At 37.8% G+C, this 23002-nt stretch overlaps 2 protein-coding genes across 2 annotated transcripts; one reads left to right on the top strand and one right to left on the bottom strand.

The window, feature by feature from the left end:
* Positions 1-596: 596 nt before the first annotated feature.
* Positions 597-21469, bottom strand: retreg1 (reticulophagy regulator 1). The gene is made up of 9 exons (XM_028020241.1): positions 21214-21469; positions 19739-19845; positions 18188-18218; positions 3862-3979; positions 3664-3748; positions 3461-3583; positions 3044-3114; positions 2691-2814; positions 597-2150 (listed from the first exon to the last, which is right to left on the bottom strand). Exons 1-9 carry the CDS (start codon positions 21417-21419, stop codon positions 1639-1641), a joined length of 1377 nt encoding a protein of 458 aa, XP_027876042.1. The 5' UTR covers positions 21420-21469; the 3' UTR covers positions 597-1638.
* On the top strand, positions 10058-12483 carry saa (serum amyloid A). Its single transcript, XM_028020324.1, is given in 4 exon segments — positions 10058-11069; positions 11158-11190; positions 11193-11332; positions 11927-12483. Coding segments are annotated over 4 exon segments (369 nt in total). The 5' UTR covers positions 10058-10981; the 3' UTR covers positions 12035-12483.
* Positions 21470-23002: the final 1533 nt, after the last annotated feature.

Below are 23002 nucleotides of genomic sequence, written 5' to 3'. Positions count from 1 at the left end.
GAGTAGTCAGTGTCTTATCTGTGTTGTTTTCAAAAAACTAATTTCACGACCTCATACTGGACGAAAAGAAAGAACTTTGTAGGGTACAAGCAAGCTGGCAGCCAGGTAGAACAGCTTCACACCAAATGAGAAGTGGTCAATTATGTTTTCATGAGCAGGTTAGGATAGATCTAACAAAATCCTTCTTAGATAAAGACATTTTATTCTGCTCCGTTCTGCCTATTTTTGATCTCCTTTCACAATGAGCTGTTTCGGCGCATCCTGTTATTTTAAATCCAGATAAGATACTGCTGGCCACGCCCCCCAACTCAGTTAGTCTCTCACCTGAAAATGGCTGAAATCAGATCTGCAATTATACAACCGTACATCTTTGAAAAGCAGAAGTGGAGCCTCCTGCACAACCAACAAGAATGCAGCAAAGTGGTTTCTGGATGGCACGTCAACAACAAAACACTTCTCTTTTCCAGCAGCCATTGTACAGCACAAGAATTGGGAAAGCCAGCTGACCAAATGTGTTGGAGCTCAGCTGGGGTTGCTAACAGTGCAGTGCCTGTTGATTGTGATTTAAAAATCGGGGTATGTTTTTGAAATTACTCTTTTTCTGGGCACCAAAAAGCTTTAAATTATTGTCAAAAAATGGTTGGGTGTATTTTTCAGGCACTCGGGCTGCTTGTAGAAGCATTCGAGACCCAAATGGAAGAAGAAAAACATGCAAAAGGTGAATAAAACTCCAACTCTCTTCACATCAACATTTCTGGTCATTTTTGCTCCTGATAAATTTCTTCTTGGCAACGAGTAATCCACACTACAGTATTCATGAGAACAAGCACCCCAGTAACCTCAGACTCCTTGCTAAAGGAAACTGGGATATGTTGAGTTCCCAGTTGAGAAGCAATGCACACACCTCCAAATTGCACCCAGGATCTGCTGTACTGATCGGTGAGAGACAGAGAAGCTCAGAGTTTAACAATAAGTTTGGCCTGCCTGTCAAAGATAAACCTGCAGTATTGTTGTTAGAAATAAGGAGCAGGAAAGTGTGACGTTGGGTTTATAATTGTAATGCATGTTAATAATGTGAAGTCCTGCAGCACCAGCCATAAAACATCCTCAGACTGTAAGGCCTCAGTATGAGCACCTGAGAAAGATTAAATGTTGTTTTGAGGTTCATGATTTCCTCTGACTGGCTGCTGCAGGATGGCTTACACTGACTGTGGAGGTGCAGAAACTTATTTGACGAGAAATGTCATAAAACAAGTATTAACTTGTTTAAAGGTTGACGGTCTGACCTACTGCGAGGCTTTTAAGTTCTTTTTAAACTTTGTAGAATCTAGTGTGGAACCACAATGATAGGCTTGTACATTCCTAGCTTCCTTTTCTTTATCCAGGCTGTTTCACTGCAGACAGATCTCAAATCACAGGTTGTTTCCTTTAAGAACTTCCACATCGTGATGAGATCGACATTTGTACTAAAGTAAATGAGCCTCTGCTGCACATGTGCTGAAATAGATGTTTCAAATGTGAACGCTAGCTCTAGAAGATAAAAATTGTAATATTTTCTCCTCAAAATGAAGCCAAAAGTGACAGAAACTCTGACTGTCCTTCGTGACCATCTACCCTCCCTGCCAAACTTTTCACCAATCAGTGGCGTCTGAGGAGTTTAGAGAAGAATCCAGACGAGGCTGGTTTGTCGGTCTTGGCCGGTTCCTCCTCTTTGGGTTTCGTCTTCTCCTCTACCAACCCCAGCTCCCCTTCCAGTTGCTCCAGCTCAGACTGGTCCAGCAGCTCAAAGTCCTCCACCTCGCTGTCAGACTCCTCGGCCAGGTCCAGCAGCCGGCTCGAATCCGGAGGCCTTGACCTCTCGGGGTCTTCGCTCAGAGCCAAGCAGCCGACTGCGGCCTCTATCCTCTCCTGGATGGCGGACGTAACGGCGGCGGCGATGACGTCGCCGGCCAGCTGGTTGACCAGTTCCAGGGCGCTGTCGCCCGGTTGGCCTTCGTGTGACGGAGGAGGCGAACGCTTTGATTTGATTTGTTGAGGCGGAGGTAAGGAAAGGTCAAGACTGAGGTCGTCGTCACCGTTGGTTGTTGTGCCGTTATCAAGGGAAGGAAAATCTGGGAGACCAGCGGTGAACAATTCCTCTTTATCAAGTTCTGAAAGAAGCAGAGTTGGACCAAGAAATGATTAAGAAGCACAGAATAACCAACCAGGGCTGTCATGTCTTCATCCTCCATCGCCAGCTGAAGGAGGGCAGAACTGAGCTGTGAACATACAGACCTTCAGAAATAATACACAGTAACAAACAATACAGCACTTAAATATATGTACAATAAATGTTCTCAGAAAATATTTATAGCTTTTATAGCTTTGATTATTCTTAATCAAAGCTATAAAAGTCTCAATAAAAGAAATGCTGCTTTCTAACAAACACCTGAATTATTCTTAATCAACAGAAATATCAATTGGAAATTTGAGAACATACCAGCAGCGCTTTCAAAGACCAACTTAATCTTAAGAGGTTGCCGTGTTACTGAGAGAAAACCAGGCTTTGTGTCGCCTGCATGTGCTGTAATATCTAAATTCCACCACTAGATGGCACTAAGTGTATATTCTTGCAGGACAAACCTGTAAAATGTCAATAAACTGGCAATCCACAGACTAAGAAAGACATAAACAGGTTCTGTTATTCTGACCTTCCGAGTTCTCCGTCTGCGGCGTGTGTCCCTCTGACAGGTTGAAGGTGCCGTTATCCGTCCAGGTCACGTCAGACACTTCAGTATCTGACACCGACATGTCTTTACACACCGTGGAGTCGAGCTGGCTCACCAGAAACACACAGAAATGTTACCTTTTGCACTAAAAGCTGTCAGTTGTATAAAATGTAGGGAAAAAACTCTGACTTTGATCAACAACCCACCCGACTCCCGCTGGAGGTTTAACAAGCTAACGAGACTCATCAGGATCATAAGTGGTGAATTCCAGTTGTTCTAACTGGACCCTGTTAGTGAACAGAATCAGATCCAAAAGGCAAAAATCAATTACAAACCTTGGGAAACATTGAAGAAAGGTCGGATTCGACGCCTTCTCTCTCCATCTCAGCCTGAACGAGTCTCTTCTCTGAAAAGAACGAATCATCAAGGATCAGATTAAATTCAAATAAATGCAACTTTGTTTAAAAAGAAAAGACAATGAAAAACACCTTCATGGATTGAATATTTTAATTTATTTGTGAGCTTATTTGGAAGAAGTTTTTACAAAAAACAAATAAAGTTATACTGCATTTATCTAAAAATACATTATGGCTGCTATTGTTTAATATGTGGATTCAATATTCAGGTTCGGGTTTGCAGAGGGGAGCATGTTATCCCCCACTACAGAGTAAAATCATTTCAAAGGCCTGCAGACTTTAACAGATTACAAATAAGTCTGCTTATTTTAAAGAAAAATAATGTTTAGTACTTACCATGGTTCTGCTTGATTTTATTAAAAAATTGCCCGATGCCGAAGTCCAGCTTCTGCAGAACTGGCTTCAGCCACAAACTTTTGTCTTGAGATGAAATCAAAGGCCACAGGAAAATACCTAGCACTACAGGAAGGAAACAACAACGATCGATGCAACAATAATTATAAAATCAATAGAAAAGAGCGACAGGTCGCTTCACTCACATATGATATAGGAAATAACGATTCCTGGAACGTAGCGACCCAACACAGCGAAGAAGGTGCAGAGGCTGCAAACCAGCAGGCAGAACTACAGCAGAAAAAACACAAACAGAACATCCTCACTCCTCCTCCTGGTTTTTCTGATTTCTTTCTGTTTTTTGATTTTAACTCAAGCTCAGGTTGCCAGGTTGTCAGCCTCACCTTGCCAGGGTTTTGCTGTTTGAACGCCGACGTCTCCTGGATGAAAAGTCTCAGGGAGTCACCGAGCTGAGGTCCGGTTCTGGACCGGCTGTCCTGCCCAGAATCAATGATCTCCCAACTAGAATCACACAAACCCAGGAACCAGAATCAGTCACTGAAGCTGAAAAATGTGTCCCTTCTTCACATGAGGATCCAAAACAGCTGAACTATTAAAAAGGTTTTTCAATAAAACAGGCGTCTGTTTATTATTGGACAGATTTTTACCAAATTACATTAAGCAGTTTAACTTTGTATATATTAGAGTAGTAACACAAAAAAATAAAGTCAAGGTTTTTGGTTCCTTTAATAATTAGAAACAAATAAAAAATGTTTTTTAAACAAGACTGCGCAGAATAAAAATGTACACATCACTTTTAAGGTGTTTTGATGTTTAGATAATCCAATGCAAGCGATGTACTTGAATGCACCATAAAAATGCAACTGTAGGAAAAACAATTTTGAAAGACATGTAAAAGCACAATCATTGTTATCAAAAACAGTTTGTATTGATCAGATGTGATACTATAACCTCAATGGTCATGTTTTAATTAGCTCTAAGTGGAAAATCATAAATAACAGAAAGAAAGGCTTGAAATGATGTGTATGAACATCACTTGCTGTTTTTTTCTTTGCATAACTGATGTTGATGCATATATTTAGCTGAGGATTTAGTGCATGTAAAACAGCCTGTCAAAATCCAGTGTCACCACTAAATCTAGTCATGTCCAAAGAAACAACAGGAGGATGATTGCTACAACAGGAGTCGGACGGAAACCGGGAGGAGACGGACTTTTCCAGAGTAAGATGGGAATTCAGAGACAGCTGAAATATAAAACTTTCATTTCTTTCCTGGGAGTTCCCTCGCATCACTTTGTGTTTTTATTTTACATAACAAGGATAAACCGTGACTGGTGTGGGAAAAACCAGGTAAGAGTGTAAAATGTAAGGCATGTTTCCTCCTTAAACCCAGGCGCTGGAATGTTGATCCTTCATCTGTCCTTGTTTCAAAGCCAACCCAACACACTGGACGTGATAATACTCTGGTCATGCTGTGATGAACAATGATCCAACCCCAGGTCAGCTATGAAATATATGAGAGGCTTTTTAATGTATGTAAAAAATGTTATTACATCAGGAGTTGTTACTTTTTGGCTAAAACTATGTTTAAAATACAATATGTGGGGAACAGAGTGAACAGAAGATAACTGCGTAGTTTAACCCAGGCCAAGTGGAATTGTTTCTGGCTTGATGCCTGATTGTTCCTTTTAAATTTGTCGAGCTGTTGTTCTGGTCGTGTTCATCACGTGAAATGACTCAGCACTAAATTTAAGTCCAGCTGAGGATGGAAACTTCCTGTCCTGTGTGAGCAGCTGTCCTGGAAACAGCGAACAACTGCTGCAAAATCACCATGAAGATCAAGTTGCAGCAACAACTCAGTCATCTCCTCTTGGTCTTTACGACTCACTGCTTACACTTTAGATGGTTGTTTATTGGTTGGTGATGATGTTTGTATGTATTTTTTATAAGACTCAGTTAATTGGATTTGCTGTGATTAATCAAGGAAGTTCAGGTTTTACATCAATGTGGTTCTTGAATCAAAACGCACAAATATTTACTAAACACAAACATTTTCCACACCAACTGTTTACAACAAAAGAGCGAATAATGAATACAGAAGAATTCAACACTTCACTGAACAGCTAGGGTGTTACTTTTATACAAATACATTCAAACATGTACATACTCTATGTGAATTGTTCTTCCTGTTCTCCTGGGCAACATGGTTGAATTTAGAGCTTTAGCATTAGCGTCTGCTAAATACCTTGTTTACATAATCATTAAGCATTAGCTCCAGCTAAATACATTTGTTGGTGTAGCGCTTTAGCATAGGTTCCTCTAAATATAATCTTAATATAGCACTTTAGTATTCATATTTTCTAAATACAAGGTTGGTTTTGTAATTTAGCACTAGCTTCTACTAAACACCATGTTGATATAGCACCCCAGTATAGCTCCTGCTAAATACAATGTTGGTATTCCATTTTAGCATTAGCATCAGATAAATACAATGTCTGTTTAGCACTTTATAAGCAGAAATGAACATTTCAGAGCCTTTGTGTTAGTCTTGTGATGGTTGTATTTGATGCTTTAGAATTAGTTTCCCATAAATATCATGTTAGTATAACTACTTAGCATTAGTGGAGCTAATGTTTATAATTAGCTCCTTAGTGTTAGCGCTGCTAACCTTTCAGTTAGTGGTGCGAACTGCTGCATCTTTCCATTCATTATCTAAATCACTGAAACCCTGAAGTCCAGGAGGGTGAGATGTTTCTCCCTCTCCAGCATTCATTGGGCGAGCGGTGGGCTGCGGGGGGGTTAAAGTTGCCAGACTATCAGTTGCTCAACAACTCAGGCTAATCTGAGCATTCATAGCTCTCCAATACAGAATGGCCACTTAACTCCAATGCCAACGCATTTTCTTATTTTCCCATTTATTTGCTTTGGCTAAATTAGTAGCTGGCTTTAGCCTCCTTCAGCTTATTCTGAACCTCACAGCCACTGACCTCCTCCACAAACCCCATCACAAATGGTCAAGCTTTTTTGTTTGCTGTTTTAGCCCTTTTATAGGTTTCTTATTCTCAAGACACTTTACAAAACCAAATTCTATTTTATTAATTTTAAAGATGGTGCAACAACATATCCTGAGTCAGCAGAGGGCGACGGTGGACAGAAACAACTTCTTTTAACAGGAAGGAACTTCAGCAAGAACCACAGCAGTGGTGCAGTGAGGATTCAGGTAAACACGGACCAACTGGACCTGGTGAACGTTTAATGGGAAAGGAAAGCAAAGGAACAGAAACTATCAACCAGCATGTTGGTCTAAACAAATATTTCTACAGTGTTTATTGGTTGGTTCTCAATGATTTCGTCAACACATCTGATTTAAGTTGACATGTCATGTTCCAGATGTATCTTCCATATTAGCACATCTGGCAAACAGGTTTTGTTTTTTAAGTACAAACCGTTTCCATTTTCTGGAGACTCAGAACAGACCGTAGAAGGACTTTTTCTTTCCTCAAAGAAAAGCTGCTGGACTTTACTTAAGAAGCTGCTGGAAACAAACACAGGTGGCCACAAAAAGCCAAAGTGTCTCATATGCACCCACCTGACCCAAACGTCAGCGTCTCAAGTAACTCCTATGACGAAATGTCCGCTGAAACCCGGCCCACCGCACGACTTCCAAGCACACGCGCCTGTTAGACTCTGATTTCCAGAGAGTGTGATGTAGCCGAACATGCAGGGATGATTCTGCAAAACACTTGGAGCTGCATGCGCCAGATGAAAAGCATCTGCTCCTTCCTCCTGTAACCAAGCTGGTTCTGAAATTGTTTGTAAATCCAGATTTAAAGTGAAAGGATGGACCTCGTCAGGGTTTGATCCTTGGTAGCCAGACGTAGGCGACAAAGGGAGGAGCAGCTGCTGGACGGAAATCCTGTTTAACCCTATCAGGACCTCAGAAACAACAGAGAGGACGGCACGGCTCAGCCTCTAACAAGTCCGGTCATGACACTTTCTAAAATAGACCCAAGACAAACAATGTGACTAATGGTAGCAGAGTTATCTTATGATGCGGCTTGGAGGCGGGTGTTAATATGTTTACCCGCATGTTTGTGTGGCTATTTGCTACAGCAACCCTGCCTCTGATGCAACTAATCCCTGTTTATGTTCTGCATACAGACACACATACAGTAACCGGGCGGAACGGGGTGATCTGATTCCCAGTAAACGTCAACAGGAAAAGCCAACCAGCGAGTGTCGACACTGGAGACCAAAAATCTACGAGTAACTCAAGACTTCAGAGAGATGGGGAGACGCAGAGCTGGGATGCAATAACGCTGCTTTAGTTCTACCATGAAACCAGGTCAGAAATATCCTAATTATAGGGAACCAACTTCCAGGAATTACATCGAAGCATAAAAAGCTCAACAACGGTGGCTAAAGATGTGTGATGGAAGCAGTTTTATCATCCCCCAATCTCTCAAATCCAAGAACTCACAAGACAAGAAAAACCAAAAAGCATCACGTATCGATCAGACAGTAGCTCTTTGTCATAGCAAAGCGTTGTACCTTAGTCCTGCCCCACGATCTTCAGGAGACATCTCCAGATGTTAGCACAAGCCTCCAGAGGTGTTGAAGGAACTACAAGAACAAAGTTTTCTGGTAGGATGTAAGACTGAGGTTGAATTAGTGTTTTTCAGCAGCTAAATCACGGCAAAGCAGGCGACAGTCTGACAGCAGATTCTGTTTATCCTCAATGAAACCCAGCTTGGAGTATTTCAAGTGGGCTCGTCTAAAAATAACTGGGTCACGCTGCATTCCGCCCGGCAGCCGTCAGGAGTACAGAGGAATGGGGCTGAGGGTGGAGGGGGGTCTTCATGAAACAGCTGCCACCACCAACAACACCCACCCACCTGCCCAACATCAACATGACCCCACAAACACACACACACACACACACACACACACACACACACACACACACACACACGTCTCCCAGTGACAGCGATGGATGGACTGATGAGAGGACAACTCTGTCTCACATTCTGACAATGTTATCCGTAGGTTCAACTTCTCCATCCATCCGTACGTCTGAATCCATTTATCCATGCAGTCACAGGGGGCTGGAGCCCGTATCCAGCAGCCATTGGATGAGACGCAGAGTAAATCCCGGGCAAATCCCCAGTCCACACACACTCCTAACAATCAGTTCCTCCAGATGATGGGATGTTTTTTCGTGACTGTTGTAGCATAAAATTACAGTTTTTGTGGCTTCCTTTTCAAATAACTTCAGAGAAATCTGCACATTTTCTTAATGCTATATCTCTGCCATAATAAGCTTATAAAAAAGTTAAAATTGCTGCTGGGATGAATAAAGTACATCTATTCTATTCTATTCTATTCTATTCTATAAACCTTCCAAGAAAAGACAGGAATTTTAACATAATACTATTTAAAAGTGCAAATAACATTTTTCAAATACCTTCTTGAAATATCACAATTATTGCCAATAAAATCATGTCAAAAGAAGAATTTATTATTGGTCATTCAAGTTAACATAAACTGGTGTTAGTCTAATCAAATCCTACAAAAGATCTTCAAGAGACATAGTGAAACAGGAAGTTAAATAAGAATAGGGTTCAGGGGATTGGTCCAAATTCAGCCGATTTGCAGTGATTTGTCAGAAAAGAAGAAAATGCAGAAAATGTGGAAGTGATTGGTCAGATTTGTGGAAAAGTTTAAACGATTAGTGAAAACCTGAAGTCCAGGCAACATCTACTGATGAATTTGCATTAAGTGCTTCAATTATGAGATTGCAGCTTCCTGGAGGAACCGAATAATCTGTTTAATCAGCGCAAATCTAACCGGATCCTTTCTGCGTGGTGCTGGTTCTATTGAGTGATCAGGCCGGGACACGGTTTGTCTTTAAAATGGATGATTTCTGGATTTATTCTGACGAGAACAACAAACAGAAAACAACCGAGTTATGGGTTCCCGCTCCGAGTCCTACACAAAACAGAAGTACATTACAAAAAATTACTTAATAAATCTATAAATTATTTAGATGGAAAAATAAACAGAACACACTTCTCCCGCAGGACAACATGACTTCTTCTTTTTTATGGCGGTTGGCAAGCAACGTTACCCCCATCTACTGGAATGGAGTGTGGATCGGGATGCGAATAAAAAAAACCTGTATATACTGTATATTCTCCCACCAAATAAAAAAATAAAATAAATAAAAATTATATCCTTTCTATCAATTCCGTTTTCTTAAGGTATTTCATTAAAGAACAAAAATATTCAGAAATAGAAATTTTGTCCAAAATATCTTGTATATTTAACTGTAATCTATTTTCTTCCCTTCTCGCAACAGAATATTTAGAACAAAACAAAACATGTTTTAAGGGGCGCAAAGTTTTTAAAGACAATACCACAGAAGAAGAAATAAAAAGGAGGGGTTTCAGATCTTAAAGTAACGCGGTTAAAACAATGACAGAGTTTTTTGTAGGTGTTTCGGTCAGTTAAGGAAAAATACAAATAACATAACAAAAGAGAAATACAACCAGGTTACACAACCAGACCTGAGCTCCTTATGACAAAGCAAAAGGCGGCCATTTTGCTCAGGGCATTTTACTCATATCGCAACGACATGAAGAAAAGGGTAAAATTACTAATGCAAAATCACTGAGTTTGAGAACTGCCATCTAGTGGCCAGAGTCTGAATTACATGATGTGACACTTGGACAAGGACTGATTATAGGAGCTACACTGCAATTCACATAATTTAACTATAATAGAATAATGTTTTGTGGATAATTCAATTTTTAGACATTATTCACAGTTTTCTTTATAAATATTTAGAGAAAAAGGTCAGATTTACTCAGTTTTAATGACCATCCTGAGGTCCAATCAGAGGCACTCGCTCTCAAAACAAGCTACTGACTGAGCGGTAATCTGGTTAATCCAGAGGGGAGTTTCTACTCATGTAGAACCATTCTGCTACAAAAACTCTATGCATCTGTAAAAAGTTCAGCATAAATATGCAATTAGGAAAGTCAGCTATTTTTTATTATTAATGTAATTAAAAATATCCCAGAGAAAAGAAAAAGGAAAAGCAGGAGAGATTTTTTTATTGTCCCACAAACAGCAAAACAAAAAAACAACCAACAAAGTTATGGCCGAAAGGAGAAAGTAAGGGCAGGTTTAAATGAAGTGAAGTTGAAAGTGAAATAATTGTCTTTGAAATGTAGTGAAAGTGAAAAAGTCACTCAGAAAATAAATGCTCAAGTAAAGTGAAGATACTCAAAAATGTACAATAATCAAGTAAATGCTCTCTGTTATTGTCAACTGTCAATTGAGACAACTGTTCTTCTATCTGCAGTTAGAAGAACGAATTCTCGAGGTTTTACCAAACGTCTGCACAGTCTGAGAAGTAAATAGTTAATTTAGAAAATGACCCAAACCCTCTGCATATGTTGGTGTATTTCCAGCTTTATTTTGGTTTCAGACTTCTGCAACAATGAAGCTGCTTTTAGCAGGAATTGTTCTAATTTTCATGGCTGGATCTGAAGCTGATCGATATAATTTTCCTGTTCAAGCTGCTCAAGGTAGGAAATGTGACAGTCAGTCCTGGGGTTGGTACTGAAACTCTTAAGGTTTATATTCAATGAATATCTGGTGATTTTTTCTGTTAAGGAGCTGGTGACATGTGGAGAGCCTATCAGGACCTGAAAAAACCAAATGGATTAACAGTGATAAATATTTCCATGCCAGAGGAAACTGTGACGCTGCGCAGAGAGGACCAGGAGGCTGCAGAGGTCATCAGGTGAGAAAGAGTCTTCAAAGCTCAAACTCCAGATCTATAATCTACGTAGATCCGACTGAGAGACCAGATGATTACTTTAAGATCATTGTTTCGTGATGTGATGCATTCATGTGCAGAACTGTTCAAATGTAAAGTATTAAACTGCAGTTTTATGTTAAGAACAAGAACTTGTGGAATGATTCTGCAGCTCAGTCTTATGGTAATGCAAACCCTGGACAACATGGACCAATATAAAAATAACTCAAATGTTAATTACTGATGTGGTTTCCTCTTATAACACTTATATAAATCTCATCCACCTTGTGAAAAATCTTAGCCCAAGAAAACCACATTTTCAGAGAAAAATCCCTAAATATTCAGACAGAAGGTTTTGATGCTCAATTCAGATTTTTTGATAAAATCCGATATTTTTTGCGTGGTTGTTCATGCTACTGATTAAACCTCTGTGTGAACGGCTTATCAACTGCTAAAAGAAAACATAGCTGTCACACAGCAGCGCTCTGTTTACAGCCGGCAGGAATAATGGATGAAACTGTCTACAGATCAATTTGTTTCATTTTTGTAAGTTTGTTTCCTGATAGTGATATTGTGGATTTTCCTTTTCAGTGATCTCAGAGAGACGACGAATGAACCGGTCAGGGTCAGGGTCCTGAAGACGAAGCTGCCGATCAGGCGGCCAATCGCTGGGGACGAAGCGGAGGAGATCCAAACCGCTACAGGCCAAACGGACTTCCAGAGAAATATTGACAAATTTAAAAACTGCTGTTAAAACATTACAGTGTTGAAGTCTGGGTGACCTCAGTTACAATGTGTGGCAAATTAAAAATTCTTTTTCTCTCTTCCTTTTTCAGCTTAAAAGGATCCATGTCGGCCTAAATGTGTTGCAGTTTTCCTTTTACCTAAGAAATTGCTGTTTGTGATACCCCAAAACTCATAATTACTTCAAAAATTTAAATCTTTCGTTATAATTGTCACCCTGGAGGTCGCCATTTTTAAAAAACTGAATAATCTACAGTATTATTACTGCACTGTTTTTACACCTAAGATAAATATTTCCCAAATAAGGTCTATTTTTATAACTAATCGTGGTTCCCTATAAAACGAGATCCTAATGTATTCAAGGCAGTTTGATATTTTACTCTTGCTTTAAATAAACTATTACTTCACAACGGACAAAGATTTGTGATATACTCCCTAGCGCCCTCTACCTGTCACACAGTTATTTCACTCTTGCTGTCATGTTAGATCTTTGTTTTTGTGTCGTTTTCTGCTCAGAGAACTGATTTGTTTTCTGTTTTCCCTTGGAGATTTTTGAATCTTCTGTTGTGTTCATTCACCTGCTGCTGCTGCTGAGGTTTGAGTCATTTTCTCCTTCAGTTTTCTGTTCCTCTGTCAACTAACCCACGTTTTTATCATCAAGTAATTACTCTCCTTTGCACAGTGCTGTAAAAAGAAACGTGTCTTCTTACAAATTTTCTCTGTTTTGTTTTACTGACACCTAATTCTTAAATAAATACATTGGAGCATCTTTCCTGTATATTTTCAAAAAATTATAAGGAATTTTAGCTAAACGTATGAACAAGCTCATGAAAGAAAGTAAACACTTACAGTTAAACCTGTATTGTGTTTGTTTAGGAGATTTTTTAAAATTTATTTATCTAAAAAGTGAACAAAACATTTTTAACTCCTAACACAAATTGAAATGAAATTATTTTTTATATTTATTCTGGCATTTAGTTTTTTAACCAAACCTCTCTCTTTTAATTAACACTTTTAATTTCAAACCACTTTTTTATAAAACTTGGGAGGAGCTTGTTATAAGTTTTGCATATTGTCCATCATGTTCTGATCTCTAAGTCATAAACTTTTAAAGTTTGAAATGTCATAAATATTTCGTGGGCTGGATGACGATGACGTGATTCTTACAGCTTTCCTCTGAAGCAGGAAGTCGAGTTTGTGTTGGTTTTTAGCAGTTTCTACAGATCACTACATGAAATTTAATGCATGGGAATATTACACAACATTTCCTTTAGAAGATATTCTATTTAATATTGATATTGTTGACATGAAATTTTAGCTTTTAATCTGCCAATATGTGCCTGAACATGAGCTGAGGAGGAAATAAAGATTAAAGAAAACTGAACACAAAGAAATGAGCTGAAACATGAAAACCATGGGCGGTTTTAGACGGGGCCCGTTAGGGGCCACGGCCCCAAAGATCAGGTCCGGGCCCCTGCTGTGTCCACTGGACTGAAGAACAATTACATTAATTTCTTATGATTTGCGCTGGCACAGTACTTGGACTAAATTTGTGTTTTATCTTCACAGTTTTACTTTAACGGTGAATTAAATCAAAGTGTTACAGCATTATGATCAGATCAGTTTTTATCTGCTAGATCAGAAATCCACAACAATGGGTTTGTGGTTCATGTTGTATATTAAACATTAAAATATTCATCCGTTTGTTTAGTAAGTGTTGCATGTAGAAGGCTGTGCAGCATTATTAGCATTAATGCAGTCGAGCCAAATAAGGTCAATTTTAAAGATTTCCCCAGCAGGTTTTTGCTTTTCCACACGCACATAAAAAGGCACGTAGACAGAGAGATGGCTCCGATCCTGCAGCTGTCAGTTTGCATTTCGGATCAGCAGCTAATCTCCTGAACTTGCTGTAAGCCTCCAGTAGAGTTACCCACAATGCAACAGGGAGCGACAGCAGCAGGTGGCGGCGGCACAATCCCATCCTGCTAGCCAAATGTCACACTGACATAGAGACGGCGCTACAATGGGTGGCGCTCGTTCAAATGGCCTCCCACCGTCAACAGAGCCGTCTCCATGGCAACCTGATCAACTTCAGTCTTTGTAAAGCAGCAGCCATGTTGTTTTTATCTCTTAACAAGCACAACCTGGATCATCCTTGACCCCAAACTCTCCCATTGGTCTGTTACATAAGGCTGATGTGTTGCATCCAGGTGGCGCCCACTAATCCCTGACACCTCTGCTGAATCCCAGCCAGCAGCCAGCTGTGGCCGGGAGGAACGGACAAACCAAACACCGGACGCCGTTCCAACGGAGAGCAGCCTGCGATACTCAGCAACGGTCATAACTCAGGCCAAGGTGAGAGGAGTAAGGCTGAACAATAGGTCAATAACAATATCTACCCCAACAGACACACGATCAGCATCAATAGATAAAACCTCTGATAGAATAATTTCACAATCCAGAACCGCACGGCACTCTGGGAGATGTAGGCAGAGGAAAACCTTTAGCCGCTCAACCTGTCAGAGCTAGCAAAGCAAAAAGGTGGCTTCAACTAACTCACTCACTGTGGTTACCTAGCAACTCACTCACTACGTGGTTGCCTAGCAACAACCTGTTCAGTGACTTGCAGCAGTAAAGAAGATATGGTGAAAATCTTGTTTGAAGGATGGAGGAGGAGGAGTCACAGGAACCATCCTGCACTGCAAAAACACTCAATTTTATCAAGTATTTCTGGTCTAGTTTCTAGCGAAAACATCTTAATACATTAGAAATGAGACAAACCTAACTTATATGTAACTTTTCATCAAAATATAGGAGCTTGTTTTAAGTAAATAATTCCTTAAAATTGATGGAAAAGATGGCAAATTATTTCACTTTTAACTCGGGATAAATGTCTTGTTATAAGTGAATTTATCTGCCAAAGGAACAAATACATTGTCATCAATATTAAGGAATTATTAACTTGAAACACACATCTATTTATTACTGAAAAGCTGCTTGTAAGATAGTTTTGTTACATTTCAAGTGTATTAAGAAATTTGCAATAGAAACTAGACCAAAAATATTTAGAGTTTTTGCAGTGTAAGCATAATATTGTAGCTTTCATTAAACTTTCATTGTTTAACTGTATGGAAGCAGCAAAAACATATTTCTCTGAATATTTACTTACTGTGAATGAATCGATCTGCTAAGTGACCATTCAGTGAGTCATTCAGAGGTTGAGTCTCTGTTTTGGTTGTTTCTATGCTGATCACATGATTCAGCCTCAGATCAGAGGATTAGATTAGACGGTCATATGTGATCCATCAGCTCTGGAGCTGCAGTCCAGGTTGTCATGAATCTGTATAATTAGGTGGGCAGGATGTGAAAAATGCAATGAAATCTGTGTTTGTGTCAGAAAGGAAACTTACTGTGAGGTGTTGTTAAAAGAAAAATAATAAATTCGTCAAAAACGTCAAAGTCTGAACAGCTCAGGGTCTTTGTCTTCAGATTAACCAAGATAAACAGAATCCATTTTATTTCTATCCGTTCTAATAGAATCCAAGTGGAAAACGTCTCACTGCGTTAACAATCCCTTTGTGTCATTTATGTGCCAATTCAAAACCAGTTCAATTTAAATCAAATTATTTAAACAGTGTTACAAAAAGGCATGAAAAAGTAGCGTCAAATATAGTCAAAGTAAAATAATCACTTTTCTCAGACGGAAACTGATAAATATGTTTAAAAGTGCCACTCTGGATTTGTTGGTGTGTGTATATCAGGACGATAACATCGTAGGATGTCAGGGATGTTAAAAAAAACTAAACTTCAGACTATTTGGGACATCTGCTCACACAGACCAACGTTTGTTTTCTTCATAAACAGGAAATCAGGTTATTTTCTGCAAGTTTGGCGTAAAAACAGAAACAAAACGCAACTGTATATTAAATCCTCTCTAGATTTTTACCTCAAAATGTTCTGGAGTAACAAGTGAGCTGTTAATAAAAGTAATCATAAGCAGAACAAATGATTAAAAATATGATCAATTCAACACTTTAACAGTCATTTTCATTCACAGTTCATTACTCAGATTTTCCTGTTTAGATTTATGACTCATTTGACAATCAAGTCTTTAGCTGCACAAACTCTAAAGTCGCTGAATTTTAATGCAGAAGCTGAGAGCCACAGTGTTACATTTATGCATAAAAAGTCAGCAGGAAGTATTAAAAAATTAAATCTATGAAATCAAATCCAAATCAATAAAATCTACAGCCAGGATCATTGAGCTAATTAAACATTTATTTAGACTGAATCACATGCAGGACCTGACTTCCTCTAGTTTATGTAAATAAACTGGTTACATTTTGATCATATTAACTCTTATTTATGGATCTATTAGATTTCAGAAAGATCTAATAAGAGCACGAACTGATGCCAGATCTGAAGCTTCTATAAATTTCTCAAACTAAATCTGCTGCAGATTATGAAACTGCTCTGACCTTCAGTACAAACGCGGTTTGTGAGAAGATAAGATGTTTTTATTTGATTTTTAAAGTGGCAGGCAGAATCAAGCTGAAGGCTCTGGGGGATCGAAACGTTGAAACACTTTTCAACGTTTATCCATTCAGTCTCTACCTGCTTGTCCTCACAGGGTCACAGGGGGAACTGGTGCCTGTCTCCAGCAGCCATTGGAAGAGGTCAGAGGTCACTGACCCATCACAGGGGAACAGAGACACACAACCAAACTCCACACAGAAAGACAAAGGCCAGGATTTGAACTCAAAACCTTTTTTCTGCAAGGCAACAGAGCAACGCTGCAAAACATAGAATCTTACCAACTATATTTAGTTTCTGCTACAAATATCTAAGTAGACCTGAAATAAAATAAAACTAACAAGTAACTTTTTAGCCACATATAAGAGTTTGTTTCAATCAAACAATTAATTAATATCAATTTAAAACAGAACTAGTTCCTATGGTAGACATTTCTCCCATGTGAAAAAGTCTGGCAGTGGAACTGATGCTTTATTTGAAGTGCACTCAAATATTTACGCTAGAAACAACAACAAAAATGCTTGATTTTGCGTTTTTGCAGTACAACTATGCCACCATGCAGCCCTAACTAGAAATATATTTTGTTCTGTAATTAAAAATCACCATGAAACTTTTCTGTCCTGCTCAATTTGCAGCTGTAAATGTGTGAACTTTAAAGTTCTGAACACAAAGTAATAAACGTGCAGTAAACTCAGAAGGCCAGAAATCCCAACAAGCAAACAGGGACAGACTGAAACTCTGAAGAGGAACAAAAACGGACGACTGGAGAGTTGTAGAAAAACTACGTCCTCTGATGAATCCTGCTGAAGAAAATGTGAAAACTTCCTTCAGTACGATTAATAAATTCATTAAAAAAATTCATTTTTATCCAGGGGAGTGAGCTTCCTCCTGATTCACCACATCTTTATCTCCTGCCTTTCATAGCTTTTAATTGCCAATATGGACATTTCAATGCAGGGCTGCTGTCTGCATGATAAAGCTTTGTGGCTACTGATTAGTGCGTAGTATTTGCCTCAGCTGCTAAAACAAAGCTGGTCAGGCTGACCTTCCGTCAAACTCTGCAGCAGCTTTGTATCTGTGCATGATGGAGGTAAAACATGTAAACAACAAGAAGAAGCGATTAGAAGACAGCAGAAGTCTGTTTGCTTTCTGAACTCTGTGTTCTGATCCAGCTGAAGAAAATTAACTCGATTCTCCCTGCAGCCCAGCGTTTCTGTCCGTCCAGCAGAGTTAGACGTCTTCCACCTACTGGATCATGTAACTCCAATTTGGAGTCACATTTATCCAGTTAGACCTTCCTTCATGTGATGTCAACATGATCAGCTTCATGTTTCAATCAAGGTGTTTGGTTTTTACATCAGGCAGCCTGAGAGCCAACAGGATCCGTTTCACCGTGAAGAATCAGATATTTACCTTCAGTATGAACGTTTGATTCATTTGGGGATTTTAGTGACACATTTGGGTTTTTCTCTGATCCAGTGAAAATGTACAAACAGCCTCTGCTATCCCATCACCGCTGCTTGTGGGAAAAGTCTGACTGGATTTTTGACTCTTCCAGGTGAAACAAACATTTCCTGTTTTTTGTCCAGAGGGTGAATCCTGTCTTACCTGCTGGTCATTCTGCGCCACACATGAGCTCCTGTGGGAGGAAAAATCAGAATTTACCATCCAGCTCTGAACATAAATGGTACTTTACAATCTAACTACCTTAAATATATCAGTGCTGTTTTTTATTAGTGACAACTAATGGAAAAGATGACCAACAACAACAGTAATATGATGAAAAAATCAACCTAAAACACATTTATCCAGGTAATATGAGGGGGATAAAAAGCTACCGACTTTCAGCTCTTATGTCTGAACTAAATGTAGAAGTAGAGTCATTTTTCCTTCTTTAAAGAGGAATGCATTACCGACGAGACTCCACAGGTTTCAGGTTTCAGTGCCTCAACTTTACTCATCGGGATAAAAATGACGAAACATTGAATGAAATCATCTAACAGTGGAGGAACCTGAGTTTGGACCTGCCTGTAGTTTGAAACATCTAACCAGAGAAAATTAACAGAAGGATGTTCAGGATGATTCATTTTAACTTTTTATAACCTTTGAAAACAAACACTGAGACATAATCCCGTCCAGAAATGGCCCAATTACTGGACCAAGTAATAGAAATGTTTAATGACTGCAGGAAGACAATGAAAATTTTACTATTTCTTAGGATAAATTTACACAGAATATGAATAATGTCAGCATGAAAACTTGTCTTGAGACATTAAAAATTATAAGTATTTTAGAATATTTAGAATATTCTTTCTGAAGCTCAGCTAAGCATCTTAACAGGAACAGTTCATTTAATCGATCCATCAACAATTCACTGAACCAACCAATCAATAAATCCAGTCCAGTGATTAGTCAGATTTTAAAAAATTACATTCTGAAAATTTTTCAACTAACCAATTATTTTTAAACAATATTATAAATACATTAAATTGTGCAAATACACTAATAATTCAATTCATTTTTTAAATAAGAAAATGATCATTATATTTTCAGCCACAGAAAAAGATTCTCCATGGGAGATTTTTCTTCCTGAATTTGATCCAGGCGAAGCTGAAGCTGCCACTTTCAGATTTGTGGGTAGAAAAGATTCACAGACCAAGAAACTTTGAAGTCTTAAATTAAAATCATTTGTTATTTGCGTAGTTTTGGCTTGATTTCTGGTCTTGGCATGTTTTTTCTGAAAAAAATTTCCCTTTTTGAGTTTTTTAATTTCTCAAAAGACAGAACAATAATTTCTCTAGTGAAAATTAATTGATTACTAAATTAATTGATGATTATTTCAATAATCGATTCATCTTGATTAATTGTTCCAGCTCTGCTTTACTTGGTAAGAATGTGCATGCAGAGTGTTAATGACTGGCACCTGAGAGATGATGTCCAAAAATTACATCAATTCATGCACGGTGGGGCAGTTGCCTAGCAACAAGAAGGTTTTGGGTTAAAATCCCGTCCTGGGATTTTCTGCGTGGAGTTTGCATGTTCTCCCTGTGGGTTCTCTCTGGGTACTCCAGCTTCCTCCCACAGCTACAAACATGGCTGCTAGGCTCATCGGTCTCTGTAAAGGTGTAAGTGTGCAGATAATAGACGGAGGAAAGAAACCTTTGGTCCTGGTCCAAACAGCGTATCTTGCGGTTACCGTGACGACCAACAGAACCAACAGGATGGAAATAAGGCTGTAGATCCGAAAAGAACTGAAGGCAACAAACCTGGAGAGACACAAGTCTGAGTTTTAGTTCAAAGGAGGCAATTTGGTTTAAATAAGTGTCACAATAAACTCATTTAAATTGTTTTTATTGTTCAAAAAGGAACAAAAAGAAGAAATAATGATAAATAAACCATCATGCTAATATTCTGTAAGATATTTATACCTGTACAATATTGTTTCAGTCAAATAACAGTTACTTTTGTTACACCATTTAAACTTATATAGTACTTTATAGTTTCTATGTCTCATCAGTTATTATTAAACTAAATTATATTTTTTTCCACTTGTGTAAAATTTATGTTCTTTTTAAGCAAATATAAAGACATTTGGAAACAAAAGACCAAATTAAACTTTTTCTATTAAATGCAACTTTACAGATTGTGCAAAAGAAAACATGTCAGTGAGATTAGGATTGAAATTATTAATCGGATTAATCGATTATTTAAGTAATCATCAGCTAATTTAGCAATCAATTAATCACTAACTGGAGTATACAGACTTTAAAATAAGTTATTTGCTGAAAGAATAAAAGAATCAGAGCAATAATTAATCCAAAACTGTAAGAAAGAAAAACTACATTTTGCTTTTAAGATGAAAATTCTTTAAGTTTTACCCAGAAAGTAGCATAGTCTTAGTTTCACCTACAGGTTGAAATTCTGAAAAAAATTAAATAAAATCTCCTGTTGAGTACCTTCTGCATCCAATTATTAATCAATAACACAAAAAATAAATCACCAGACCTACACCGTATTGATTAGCTGCAGCTGTTAGTGTTCACTAAAGGAAAGCTGTTACTGAATTTTCAATTTTAGGAAATAAATTGTTTACTTTCTTATTTCAAAAAGAGATTGAATGATTAGTTTTTATTTATATATGTTATGTATTTGTAATATTGTATAAAAATAAGGTTAAGTAAATTAAATGAAACATTTGCAGAAAATGTCAGTTTATCAGATTAAAGTATTCATTTTCAGAATAATCATTTATTAAAGTAATAATAATATAAAATGTTGGTATCCTAGAGCTGAACTGAATAATGAAACTATTATCCGTTAGTAGATAATTGTGACATTTCTCAATAGCAAAACACTTTTTAAAAGTTTTATTAAGTATTTATTACAACCACATCATAATAATACATGAAACTTTAAAATTAAAATAAACTAATTTATTGTAATATCAACGTTTGAACTCCTTAAAAATATTTATAGAACCAATTAGACTTGGGAGTATTTACTCTTAATGAAAACTGTTCAAACCAAGTTTATAAATGAATCTAAAGATCAGGTTGATCGGCTTCATATTTTAAATTTGATCTAAAATCTTGATGTTTTAACAGGTTTGCTTGTCGCTGCGTCATGATTCCTACCAGATCACCGCGTTGGCTGCAGCAAACAGGGCTGACGTCCTGACCCGATGCTGCCTCCAGCTGACCAGCCCGCTGACACGCCACCCTGCCCGGCCGGGAGGCCTCTCCTGCCCGCGGTGCTCCGGGTTCAGGGGCCCCGAGGGACCCACCGACCCGGGGGCCTCTTCCTGTCCGCCAGCGGCACCTGCTTCCCGGCTGCCCAGCATTGCTTAACGGCTCTCTGCCGCTGCGCTCCACCTAGTGTAGCATGGTGTCAATTTCCTGTATTAACCAAGGCCATTTCCGGATTGGGGTTTCAAAATAAAATTCCGTGTTTGCGTTTAAACAAAATAAAAATTCAAAAGCACTTTGTTAATCCCAAAGGGAAATTAAATAAAGTGGGAAATAATAAGAGTTGAAACTTTATGTAATCTAAATAATGCGAATCTAAAATGTAAAATGTTTTATTTTTATTATTAATGTGAATAAAGTGTAAATCTTGTTATTGAAGTATTATTATGACGACAATCTGAGTTGGTTACATAAAATAATGACCAACAAAAATAAAATGTCATTCTAAAACAAAAACACATAATATTATTATTAATAATAGTTTTTAAAAAAAGATAATAGAACCTGTTACTTTTCTCGCATTTCTCACATTGTTGATCAATTTGGGACAAAATTCTGTCTTTTATAGTTTCACAAAACATATTACAGTAATTTACCAAATTACAGAAGCAAAGGAGCATCCAGAATTGTATTCATCTCTTGAATGTATTTTCATTTCATTTTTAAACTATTCATTTATTTTATTGTGAAAGGAACTTTGCTACACTTTCCATCTGATTGACTTTAATTCCCACCAGCTTGCAGTTTCTCGTTCAGCTGATTCTCTGGCTGTGTGTCAAATCAATGACGTCAGGTTTTGTTGTTTGTTGTCTTATTTATTGGAGTGCAACATCATTCATTTATGTCTCACCATACACACGCACTGCCATCCGCCATGGTGTGAAATAAAGAGGCAAACTGAAATAAAGTAACTACATATTAAATGTAGGTAATTACAGAAGCACCAATGAAAAACAACAAAACCGATCTGACTTTAACTAAATATAAAATAAATATTTTTGAAGTGAAACAAATAGCCTGTCAGAATAAAATCAAAGTGAACACATGAAGATATGAGCCTTGAATATTCTGTAAATTACATCTGAGCTGCATGTGGCCTCCTGGGCAGCAGGGGGCGGCCGAGAGCACTTAACTTAACCTGAAATTGGTAGTTGCATTCATCAACCATGTGAAATTAACTTTAAAATTGATTGCAAATAATCTCAAAATGTTCTAGAAAAGAATTGGAAATTTCTCTGTTTAAAAAGTTTAACATCTGTGACTTTCAAATTCAGAACAAAAAAAAGTCTAAAAAAATTATTAGGTTAATCTCAACACTTCTGAGATTTTTATTTTTAGCAAATCTTTGACTTTTCAAACTCAGAACTTTATGATTTTTTTCTAGAAACATTCTGAGATTAATCATTAAATCATCCCAGAATTTTACTGGAAAAACAAAGAAATCTCTGAGCTCCAAAAGTCATAATAATAATAATAAAAAAAAATAATCTCCAAAAATGTTTATATAAAATGTTGATATTTAAGAGTTTCAAAAGTCAAAAATTTGCCTGATAAAAATACAAAAATATCAGATTAATCTACAAAACTTTGAGATTTTCAACTATTCAAACTCAGAAATTTCCAAAGACGGTCTAGAAAAATTCTGAGATTGATCTCAATATTTTGACAGAAATGTATT

The sequence above is a fragment of the Xiphophorus couchianus genome, chromosome 6, assembly GCF_001444195.1.
Source record: "Xiphophorus couchianus chromosome 6, X_couchianus-1.0, whole genome shotgun sequence".
In the NCBI taxonomy this organism is placed as follows: domain Eukaryota; kingdom Metazoa; phylum Chordata; class Actinopteri; order Cyprinodontiformes; family Poeciliidae; genus Xiphophorus; species Xiphophorus couchianus.
The sequence above is the reverse complement of the archived record's forward strand: the minus strand, read 5'-3'. Positions and strand labels throughout refer to the sequence as shown.